This window comes from Mustela nivalis (genome assembly GCF_964662115.1).
Source record: "Mustela nivalis genome assembly, chromosome: 11".
NCBI lineage: Eukaryota > Metazoa > Chordata > Mammalia > Carnivora > Mustelidae > Mustela > Mustela nivalis.
In genome coordinates this window covers 15,581,294-15,593,683 of record NC_139030.1, presented here as the reverse complement: position 1 = coordinate 15,593,683, position 12,390 = coordinate 15,581,294, and the positions used below count along the sequence as shown (strand labels likewise).

At 37.7% G+C, this 12,390-nt stretch overlaps 1 protein-coding gene and 1 long non-coding RNA gene across 4 annotated transcripts in view; one reads left to right on the top strand and one right to left on the bottom strand.

Annotated features, from left to right (window-relative positions):
• DPP10 (dipeptidyl peptidase like 10) overlaps window positions 1–4,510 on the top strand; it is a 1,373,984-nt gene extending 1,369,474 nt beyond the window's left edge. For all 3 annotated transcript variants that reach the window (XM_082689264.1, XM_082689263.1, XM_082689265.1), the window contains exons 25-26: window positions 357–430; window positions 2,299–4,510. In XM_082689264.1, coding sequence (XP_082545390.1) covers window positions 357–430; window positions 2,299–2,433 — 209 coding nt within the window. In that variant the 3' untranslated portion in view covers window positions 2,434–4,510. The remainder of the gene's footprint in view (window positions 1–356; window positions 431–2,298) is intronic.
• The window catches only part of LOC309843666, a 58,106-nt gene extending 46,119 nt beyond the window's left edge, over window positions 1–11,987 (bottom strand). Inside the window, exons 1-2 of the long non-coding RNA XR_014300274.1 lie at window positions 11,625–11,987; window positions 10,533–10,676 (exon numbers count right to left, since the gene is read on the bottom strand). This is a non-coding gene — a long non-coding RNA (uncharacterized lncRNA). The remainder of the gene's footprint in view (window positions 1–10,532; window positions 10,677–11,624) is intronic.
• Between the last annotated feature and the right edge of the window lie 403 nt (window positions 11,988–12,390).

The window sequence follows — 12,390 nt, the reverse complement described above, 5'->3', positions numbered from 1 at the left end:
TTATTTATTTGAGATAGAGGGAGAGAGAAAGAGCATGAGTGGGAGAAGGGGCAGAGGGAGAGAAAGAAGCAAACTCCTGATTGAGCAGGGAGCCTGATGCAGGACTTAATCCCAGGACCCTGGGATCAGGACCTGAGCTGAAGGCAGACACCTGAGCCACCCAGGCACCCCAGGCCAGGTATCAGTCTTTTAAATGTGCAATGTATGTAAAGTATGTTAATTAATCTCTTTGAAAAAAATAATATAAAAAGTTCTAATTCTAATAAATGCAGTTGCATCAAATAATAGAATTCTAATTCTAATTCTAATTCTAATAAATGCAGTTGCATCAAATAACAGAATTTAATTTCTTACAGCAAAAGTCCATTTCCAGCATTCAGCAGAATTAATCAAACACCTAATAAAAGCTGGAGTGAATTATACTATGCAGGTAAGTCACTTTTCCACAACACTATTTTCCTACCTTGGTTTTACAGTTGTGAGATATAGAACATAGTTTCTGTACTACTCCATCCCCCATGCTATTATTTTAACTGTGATTTTTAGGTACCAAAGATTGTGAGGTTTTTTAATCCTAATTATGCTGAGAAGATAGATCAGCTCATGCGTTATGCGAACTGCAAAAACTTTCAAGAATTTCTTTTTCTTCTCAGACTTTTATTTCTATCACTAATAATGAATTGTTTTAAAAGAAACATGTTCTATTTCCCTTATAGTCTTTTCGCTTCCGCCTCACCTTCAGTCGCCTTTATCATAAAAGGTAGGAAAAAAAGTGGTTGAGGAGATACTGAGAAAAAAAGGAAAGAAGAAAACATTTACATCTTTGCGTTCAACCACATGTAGTAAATAATACCAAGGACTTACTTTTTAGTGGTCATTATGCTAGGTAGGTAAGACAGACTTTACACCTTTGAGGACTTTCAGTCTGAGGGAAGAGTCACAGAAGGCAGGAAAAAAAAAAAAAAGCAGTTTTCATTTTTCAGCATTTGAAAGAACCAGAAGTCATTCAACATATCTATAAGCACAGGTACAAGGGTTAGGATGATGAATGAAGATGATGTTGAGATAAACAGATGATAGATAATGCCACAAACAATGTAAAGGAGTAGGGGCTTTATTTAGATCACTGAGGCACCATTTAAAAACTTTATCCCCAGGTGCTTGTTTTGGCAGCACAGACTCTAAAACTGGAATGAAATAGAGAAGGGTAGGTAGCATGGCCTCTGTGCAATGATGACACACAAATTTGTGAAATGTTCCATGTTTTTTGTATGGAACTGTTCATTGACAGTGTTGTACATCTGAAACTAATAGAACACTCACGGTGTGTTAACTGGAATTAAAGAGTTTGAAAAAGAATTAAAAAAATAAAAAGTAAGTAAAAGTTGATATCATCTTAGTAGCAAAAAATACAAATGAAAAACATTAAAGAAATAAAAACTTTATACTCAGGAATTGACAAATATCTGTATTTATAATTTTAGATAAATTAGTCATGTCAAATTAAAACTTATACTGAACAAGGTTAAACAGACAAGGCAGGCTTTATTTAAGACAACTGCAATAGGAGAGAACAACTAAACTGTGTTGAAACATTGGGCTGGGGAGTTTATAGTAACTAGAGGAGTTTATAAACTAGGGAGTTTATAGTTTATCTAGAGGTAGAAATCACAGGTCATTTGTGTTGGGTAGTTCACCTTACCAAAAGGAAAAGTAAACTTTCTGTTTATGATAGGGGGGTAGTTTTACAACTTGGAGCAAGAGTTCTACCCTCCCACAGTTCTACCTTCCCACAGACAGGGCTGCTCTCTCCCACAACTTTTACATTTCAGAGAGATGGTTTTTAGATCCCTGAGAAAGAGCTTTCCGGAACTATAGAACTGGCAAGACTGAAAGAAGATTTACACACAAAAGGGCAGAGAATTTACAATCCCAAATTTTCTAAAACAGATCTAAGAAAAGAAGGTCAAAGCCCTAGAGTCAGGAAGAAATGCTTTTCAAGTTTAGTCAAATTAAGGGGAATGTTAATGCTGTCCTGGCCAACAGGAACACAGAAAGCTCTACTTTTTCTGACCAATGAGTTTTAATTTAAATACATAAAAAATGTAGCTTGTCTCAATTACTAAGATTATAATTGAGAAACAAGAGAAAAGTTTAGCACAAAGAACCCAGAGTTGTATTAGGTCAGATTTTGGTCAGATACTACTTTCCAAAGTGCCCTTGCCACTGGGGCTGAAGAAATGCTGAAGGACAGTGTCTGTTTTGGTAACTTGATCTTTTTCCCCCACAATATCTTAGGTCTATCCAGATGAAGGCCATAATGTATCTGAGAAGAGCAAGTATCATCTCTACAGCACAATCCTCAGATTCTTCAGTGATTGTTTAAAGGAAGAAATCCCTGTGTTACCACAGGAACCAGAAGAAGATGAATAATGGACCCTATTTATATAGAACTGAAGGGGATCTTGAGGCTCAATGAAACCTAACCAAGAGACTGTAATATTGTACATGCTCCAGAATTTCAAGGGCAGCTTAAGGAGATGACACTGGAACAGCACACTCAGAGACAATGAACTAGAATTTGAATACAGATGTCCAAGTCTACTGTGTTGCCAAGGGTGCAGAACCTGTTTCTTTGTGTAAGAAAGGTCAAAGGGTTGGTTTCCTGGGAGAAATTAGTTTTGCATTAAAGTAGGAGTAGTGCATGTTTTCTTCTGTTATCCCCCAATTTGTTCTGTAACTAGTTGCCCTCATTTTAATTTCAGTGGCCACATGGACCATCTTTGCATATGATGCATACTTAACAGCACCACATCCCTGATCTCTGATGGCTGAGCTGCAGCCTAACACCTTACTGTATCTTTACAATAAGTGCAATTCCTTTATTGTCTATTATTATGCTTAAGAAAATATTCAGTTAATAAAAAAACAGAGTATTTTATGTAATTTGTTTATAAAAAGACATTATTAAACGGGTCAAAGGTCATGTAGAAATATGGATTTCAGCACCTTCCAAAGTTCAGCCAGTTATCAGTAGATACAGTATCTTTAAATCAACACACCAGTGTATGTCTCACAATATATAGACACGTGTGTGCATATACTGTCAATAAATCTATCTTTACAATTATTCACGCTACAAAGGATAAACTTCTGATGAATTAGAAGAGATGCTCTTTTACAGGCTATAATGGATACTTTGTTTAATGAGCCAAAAATGATGAAACATTTTTTCCAATTCAGATTCTAGCTATTGCTTTCCTATAAATGTTTGGGTTGTGTTTGGTATCGTTTTTAGTGGTTAATAGTTTTCTAGTTGCAATTTAATTTTTTGAATATGATACCTTGTCACATGTAAATTAGATACTTAAATATTAAATTATAGTTTCTGATAAAGAAATTTTGTTAACAATGCAATGCCACTGAGTGCTATTTTGCTCTTCTGGTGGAGAAGGCTTTTTTTAAAACACTTGGTCCTTTTACTTCTCTCTCTCAATGCAGAATCAATGCTCATTTTCATTGTAAAAGCAAAGACCTGGATTATTTCGTTTGCCAGTTCCTATTTAGTATTCTGTGCCTGCCCACTTCATCTGTTACTGTTTAATTTAAATCCTTCTGGTGAGAATTAGAAATGAAATTTTTATTCATTGGCCAAAAAAGTTCACAAACAGCAGTGTTTGCTATTTGAGTTGAAGGCACAAATGCATTAATTCCTGTGCTGTATTGACTTGCAGTAGTAAGTAACTGAGATTGTAAAATAAACTTGACTGTATGAAGTCAAATTTAAGTTATGAGAATATTAAATTTGGTGACTAAAATCACTTTGGTGACTTAAAGGATCTTCCAGAAGATATCTGAAAGTCTGTTAGCAAGCTTAGAAGTTTAGATAAACCTAGGCACTGTACTGTGTTTTTGTGGTTTCTCTCAATTCCTCAGGACAGGCTGGATTCTCATGATATCAAGACACCAGGAGGAAACTCAAAAATGTCACAGAACTGCTCAGTAAATCTCCCATTTTCTTAAAGGATCAACCTCCAGATCTGGGTATTTGGAAGTGTATAAATTGTTTTTTTGGATATTCAACTTAACTTCTGGATGCTTTGGAATTGTGTCTTCACTGCTCTGCTGGTTTCAGTTTAAAATGGGAAAGGCTCACTTTTCTGAGAGACCCATTTCAGGTCTTTTTCAAAAATAGTAAACACATTTTTTAAAAAATAAGTTTAATGTTTAAAAGGAAAGTTTTGCCTATTTTATTAAGATGGAAATTTCTTTTTAGGCTGATCTGAAGTCCAACTGAAGCTTTTTAATCAATATTTTAAATTTCAACCACTAGAGTTTTTTATGATGCAAATAATTATGTTGTCTGAAAGATGTGGTTTTATTGAATGTCTATTTGAGCAACATTTTAAAAGTATTTACCTCTTACTGTTATTCATTTCTCTTGTTTTATTACTATTATCAATGTTTATCTATTTTTCAATTAATTTAATACAGTTTCTAATGTGAAAGACATTTGTCTGGAACACACTTTCACCTTAAAGACTAAATGGACCTCAAATGAAGACACACTGTTTTAATTAGGAAGGTGGAAATTTTTCATCTCCATGATTCTTTCAGTTTTAATAATTTCATTGGGCCACTTTAGAAAAAGGAATGCTCACCAACACAGACACCAACTATTAAAGGAATCATGTAACTGAACTTTCTCCTTATACATTTGCCTTTGGTTATAATCCAACTATTTCACATGAATTTGTGCATTCTGAGGGTTTCCTAGAACTCCAGCAGCAAGCTTTTCAAGTGTGATTTACCCTTTAAAGTTAAAAAGCTCAAGATAAAATAAAAAATTCTATAAAACGGGTAAGCAGTATCAAATCATCCATAGAGATAAACACATAACGTTTTGAAACTATTTTAAAAGAGAAAAGTGTTGTCTTTTTTTTTTTTCTTTTTTTAATGTTCATTGCCTCCATTGAGGGCTCTAATTGAACAGCCAGAGACTAAGGAGGCCATGGGATCTGTTTGAGTTTCCTAGGAGCTAAAGGGAGGTGCTCTTCAAAACCTGGGTCTCAAAAGCAAACAAAACCATGGGTCTCAGTTCACCCTGACAGAGTGTCTTTTCTGACTGGATGTTCAGTAGAGAAATTAATTGTAGAGGGTCTTGCACATTCCACTTCTAGATCTACTAGAATGGGTGACCTGAACATTGGTCTCTACCATACATGGAATTATTTAAGCACTGTCCTTAAGTGGTAGGCTTTGAAACAGAATAATCTGGGACTGAATTGCTTTCAAGTTTTAAAGGTCACTGAGGGCACATGGCTTGCATAAAGAATCATCGATGGGATACCTCATGTCCCTCCTCAAATTCTTTCACCATCTTCACATTGTACAGCAACAAGCAGTGCATAAATAAAACCTGACCCTCAGGCTGCACTTTCACTTTCTGTTCTGGAGATGCTCTGACATAATGTTAGCTCTCTACTGGAACCAACACTCATCACTTACGCATTACACAGGATGTTAACACCCACACTGAAACCTAGTTAATCGAAGACAGGAGCCGTTGAGTAAATGTTCCCCAATTTTTTAAAAAAGGATTTTATTTGACAGAGAGAAAGAGAGTCTAAGTGGGGAACAGCAGGCAGAGGGAGAAGCAGGGTCCCCACTGAACAAGGAGCCTTCTGTGGGACTCGATCCCAGGACTCTGGCATTATGACCTGAGCCTAAGGCAGACATTCAATTCACTAAGCCCCCAGGTGTCACCCCCATTTTCTTTCCTTAGATGTTCAACATGGTCCTTAGAAGGCCCCATGAGACTCAGCTGCCCATAGCTGCATGCTGCTCTGTTTCCTCCCTTCCCCATTCCACTTGGCTCAGTTCTTCACTCATATTTCCTAGAATTAGTTCTCAAAATACAAATGCATCAGGCCCTACTTTCTGTGGAAAACTTTTTTGCCCACAAGAGTTTACCACTGTGAATACTGTAGGATGAACAAACATGAGACTAAAGAAATGCTTCCTTTTGGTGCTTACTAAGCACCAAACATGTACTAAATGCTCTACTTTCATTATCAATTTAAACGTCTCAACATGCCCTGATACCCATTTTACAGATAAGAAAATGAAGTCTCAGAGGAGTAGGTAAGGCACCCACATTTATATATTATATATAAATTAGTTTATATATAAATATGTGTTATATTTAGAATAGACTAAAACCTAGCTCTAGCCGTCTGAGAAGCCCCTGTTCTCCGCCACTCTGCTCTACAGAAGTAGGAAAGGTTTCATCTGAGAAAGGATTCTGAATATTTAAATATACAGTTCCAGATATTTTTGAGAATGATTTGATGACAGTAACACTGAATAACACTGAAATGTAAATGATAGGCTCATGTATCACTATAGCTGTATTTGAAGCTACATGGATTCCCTGATGTGAAGAGGACTTGTGTAATATTAAAAATACTCTTTCTTTCTGACTGGAGATATGCAAGAATTATTCCCATCTGTGGAAACCCTTTCCCAGAAGACAATGTGTATGCCTAGGATATTATTAGTAAAATCCTCTACCCTGACATTATGCCAAGAACATTCCAAAATTATTCCAAGTGGCATTCAAAACATTATGTTGATCAAAGTAAAGTACCTAGGCTTGTAAACATGAAAACTCTACCTAGTCTTTAAACGTTAAAATCCAGAAAGCACATTGCAACATTTAGAGCCATAACTGGCATCCACAATCCTATTTGCAATCTGATTTAGGAATATTGCATTACCTTCCACTTTTCTATCACTATAGGAAATAGATTTTGTTTACCACTGATCAAATCTGCTAACAAGTCATTTCATTTGGCAAATTCCAGCAATTTTGGAGAAGAATGTAAATTAAAAATCCCCTTTCTCATCAAAGACAAGGCAGATTAAAAAAAAAGTTTTATCAAAGTACAATTTGATTATTCTTCTTTCAGACTTCCAATTAAGCTTAAGAAAGTCTGATACAAGTATCACAGGCTTTTGAAAGAGCAGCTTGAGAAAAAGGAAAGTCTCTAGGCTGATTATCACAATCTGTCTTCTATCAAACTTAGCACCATTTTAACTAAGTAATCTTTGGCATGAGTGAAGCTTAACAATACAAAAGTCCAAAATCATCAATAGAAGAGGAACTCACATATGTTCAACATCTAGGCTTTCTGTCATATCATCTCAGTGAATGCCCAAACCAACCATGGGAGACAGATGATTGTTTTCTTATGAAATCGAGATTCAGAGAGGTTAAACGATTTTCCAGAGTCACCCAGTTTGTAAATGATAGAACCAGCATTTGAACACAGACCATGATGACCTCAAAGTCCTCATATGTGATAAACTTATCTATACATTTTTTAGCTGATAAATTCTCAAGGTTCATCATGCATATCTTTAGGTTGAATTAAACTTCCAAGTCCCTCACTGTTCAGTGTTGCCACTTAGTATGTATCTAACTTCAAGTAACAACACAAACTTAAAAGTGGCTTAAATATGTGTGACCCAATATGTAGGCAGTTTGGGTATCAACTGAGAGTTTGTTGGAAATACAGACTCTTAGGCACCACCCAGGCCCTCCTGAATCGGAAACAATTTTAACAAATCCTCAAGTGATTTGTATGCACAGTAAAGTTTAACAAGCACTGGCTTAAAGGACAAGAACTTTTACTCAAATCACAGGAGAACTAAAGTTTGGTACTTCTAGGGACAGTTTAATAGATCAGTTTATTTGGCCCCTTCATTAATTTTAAGATAACCCGAACTGCCCCATGCCATAGGTCCTTTCACAGCAACATCCCAGGATAGATAGGCAAAGAGTAACCAAGTTTTTATCAGGAAAGGTAACTTGATCCAGAAGTCTTAAGCAAAAATCCTTTCAAATCCTTTCATCCAGCCTTTGGCTGCAAGCCTCTATTGTAGAGGTATGGCAGGCTAGGAAGTTACATACCTGAAATCGCAATCTTCTTAGTGAAGGTACAGCAAATAAGAATGTAAGAACAAGGAGAAGGGCTCTAAGATAGGTGCCCAGTGTATGGCTCTGAAGAGATAGGTAAATCCTACCAAATGCAATAGTAGCCTAAATGCTGACATTTTCTATAGAGACAGCCTGAGGCACTGAGCAGTAACGATGGGGAGGGGGGTGTTTACACAGATCCTTTTTTTCCAGGTTTCTCACTCTTTCTCCTGTAAGACGCCCCCAAATCTGCTCCATCCTCTGTTCCGAAGAGTTGGTACACTTTTCCCTAGCTGACATTTTCTCTTCTCACCTTTGCTCTTCATTATAGACATAGTTTTTAGGGCAGACAGGCAGTTTTGAAATTTGATTGCTGTGCTAACAGTCCCATTTTGCAGGCTTTATTTGCTCGAACACGATTTATGATGCCTTGATTATCTCCGTATGGCCTGAATTGCTAGTCACACCATTAATTCTCCTGATTGATGGATTACATAAGGCATATCCCAATGGGAAAGGCAGAAGAAACACAGGTAACACAGCCTCCCCATTCATATGCACTTTTAATGGGAGTAATTGTCATTAGACTCCAACTCTCGATCCCTTTAGGACACCATGTGTGACTTTTAATGATCTGTATGATGTAATTGGATTTTGAGCCTCTGGGGAGAACAAGTTGTAAATTCTGTCACCCAGGATAAATGGTAAATTTCAACTTCAAGGCTGACTTCAAATCATGTATTAACTAAGAGATACTTTGTGCCCACTATGTGCCAGGCACTGAGCTGTTTGATAGAACATCAGGATTCTTTTTTTAAAAAAATACTTAATTTAATTAACATGTCAAATGTATAAATGGGCATTTTAGTTGAAATGTTATAACTAGAGGAGTCATCATTCACTAGAAAGTACCAACATATTCAATCATGTCTTGATTTTCATTGAATCATTTGTAATGCTCCCTTATGGTCTATGCAATTCCCTTGGACCTGCTCCCTTTGAATAATCATCCCATAATGAATTAACTGTTTTTTTTTTTTTTTCCTAAGTCAAAAGGACTCCACAGCCCATCATTACATTGGATAGCAGTGGGTCTATATGCAACTATCTATACCACTATCAATTTAGGGAATTTCGTAGTGAAGCCTTGATTTCTTTACAATTGTTTCTCAATCCAAATAACACCCAAAAGAGGGACAGTGATTTAAAAAAAAAAAAAATTGGGTTAAGTTTAATTTTCTTATTTTGTGGTGTGCTAGCTTTGTTTTAACTAAAGGAAAGAATTCATATCCTATGGAAAGATTAAATATTGCCAAAGAATAAAAAATAATAAATAAAATTACCTACTGCCCTAGCTTACCAACTGCCTTAGGATTTCAGTTGAGTGTTTATTCAGATTCCCCTCCCCCCCAAATTGATAGGTGTTAGTAAAAGAAGTTAAAAAGTCTGGTGTGTGAAATTATATTTTTTACCTTCAGCTGGATGCTATATAATATTTGATATTATAATTAAAATTTTCTTTATCCTCATTCACTTTGTCAAATTCTAATATATCTCCCAATTATTTTGAGTTCTTCTCAAAACCTACATTCTCTCATTATTCCATGTCATTGAATATAATGCTTCATTCATGTATACTTTTTTTGTGTGATTTATATTATACCCTAGCTTGTTTGTAATTTGCTAAAGAAATACAAAGGCAGTAATAATAATGAACATTAATGCATTGTTAACTCAATTAACCCATTGCTTAATTTGTACCAGGACCCAGTGAAGCCACCTCAGCCCATCTTGGGCAACCTAGCCATCTTTAAACTTTAGCAAATAACCTTAGCTCACATGATTCATTAACTAACCTTTCTTTGTATATCTGTACTTTATGCATTCTTTCATAGAAAAAACACAGAACTTCCATGCCAAACAAAACCCAGACCACTTACAGAATCCCTGGGCACTAAGGGACCAGACTCTCTTGCACAACCCCCAGGCACTAAAGGATCAGACCCCTTTGCAACACTTTCGAGCACTGGGATAACATCTGTAGCTGCCACAATCGAGTCCGTGGGGAATAAAGAAGTATTATGATGACTGCACTCCCTTTACTGATTAACTGCCTTAAATCCCTTTAAAAATCCCTAACTCTAGACAGCTTGGAGTTGGCCTTTGGCTAAGAGTCTACCATCTCCCCAGGTTGCCGACTTCCTGAGTAAAGCTCACATTCCTTTCGAATCAAGACTCATCTCTTAGGTGATGGATATTCTAGAGACCAGAAGCTGAACTTGAGTTTCAGTAACACCAGGCAGGATAAGCTCATTAACAGATTTATTTATTTCACCTTTAAAGTGGCTGCGGGAATTAAGTACAATCACCATCCCAATTTTTATATATGGAAATCGTAAGCTTAATAAAATTGAGTTACTGAAAGCCAATGGATTAGTCACAGTAGCATATACTAATTAGTGCAATGAAAGAAAATGTTAAATTAATAAAGCTTTCTCACTCACATGATGTCATATATGGGCAGGTGTCATATATATGGTTTTACTCTCACCTGTTATCTGAAACACAGGTTTTCTGGCTGTAACCTCAAGATTGAAGGAGACACCCAATAGAAGCTTTCACTGCCATCTCTTTGAAGTGATACCCATCACACTGGCCTGTAGTTTGTTTTTCTGGACAGCTCTCAGTGTCCAACCTAATAGCAAAGAGATTCAAACATTCAGGGAAATATATGTAGCATTTAGGGAGTGCTAACTATCAACTGGCTCAGTCCAGGATTCTGAACATGATACATTTCAAGGACTCCTTTGATTTTCCCCATACACTGAGCACAATGGACCCCACCCTAAGAGACACAATCCCAATCCTTTCCAGCACAGAGCCCAGGCTATCTGGGAGGACAGTGTTCAAGAGGATAGCGTGGACAGATCCTGCACTCACCTCCTCCCACAGAGAAAACAAATTCACGATGACATATGCAGTAATCCCCTCAGGAAAAAGTCTTGCGGGGTGCTTGGATGCTCGGTTAAACCACAGACTCTAGATTTTGGCTCAGGTTGTGATCCGAGCGTCCTGATATGGAGGCCCAGGTCGCCTTCCAGGCTCAGCCTGGAGGCTGCTTAAGATTCTCCCTCCCCCGCTTCCCCCAAGCCCACGGGCTACCGCACACATGCATGCACGCCGGATATGAGGGCACGCACTTTATTTAAAAAACAAAAACAAAAACAAAAACCTACTGGGAAACTGGATGAACTGAGTCTTCACAACAAACGATAAAAGGGCAGCCTACAAAGGGGTAAAAAGAGGTAAGGTGTTATTAAAAAACAAAACCCTCGAACCAAACGAAACACATTCCAGGCATAGCAAGCCACAATTAGAACGGATCTCCAAACTACAGTACGTTTTTGCTGAAATGGGTTCTGTGCTCCACACCATGCACCCCAATCCCTACATGCCGCACAGAGCCGAGCACTCATACAGCTCAATCTAAAAACCAATGGGAATTATTCAGGGGAAAACCACAGAATTTAGGAAAATGGGAACCTCCTCTTAAAAGGCCCATGCTACTACTCACTTGCACCAGGACGCCGTGCAAAAACCCCTATGAAAGCCCCTGGAGGATATGTGAAGGACACACACTTACTAATCTCAAAGCGTCTGTGGCGGAGGCGGAAACTTGTTGAGAACTCTCTCCAGCCACAGAGACACTGGGGGACGCAGACTCGTGATGTGCCTCTGACTGGCCAACAACGCCACGCTGCCCGGCACCATTTTGAAATCTTCGAACCTGGTCGGCACCAGAGCGCATGCGCTGCTGAAGGTCCCGTCCATCCCGGAGCCGCAGCGCCGGAACTCGAAGTGAGTCAGAATCTGTTAAAGCTGTAAAATGGTACCCACGAGAAGGTCTGAAGACTTAAGATATAAAATGCTCCGTTTTCTGTTCTCCACACAACAGTGGACAAGGACAGGATAGCCAAAGTGTAGAGTTCCATTTGGAAAGAGAAATAATGGGTAAGTCCGTTTGGCGACAGCATGGCTTCCCTAGCCTCTTGCCCGTGGCAGTTGGGAGTCTTAACGTCTTACGTAGTCATTAGCTGTTGAATACGACTTACGTATTTTTAGTATTAAAAAATAATATAGTTGTTATATTTACGTTCAAGCCGGTCTGAAGTCAGTAATAAACCTACAATCTTTTAAAAGCACAGTTCAAGAATGTACACGGTCCTTGGAGGAAGGGGCTATGACTTCTTTCCCAATCACTCAAAATATTGGTGGCTAATTTAAGCTTGATCTGAGCTTCATCTAAGTCTACTGAAAAAGATTTTAATCCCGTCGCTGTCTGTGATCAATAAACTGTGACTTTTTAAATGCTGAAAAGACCCAGATATCACGACCTTTTCCATGACCTT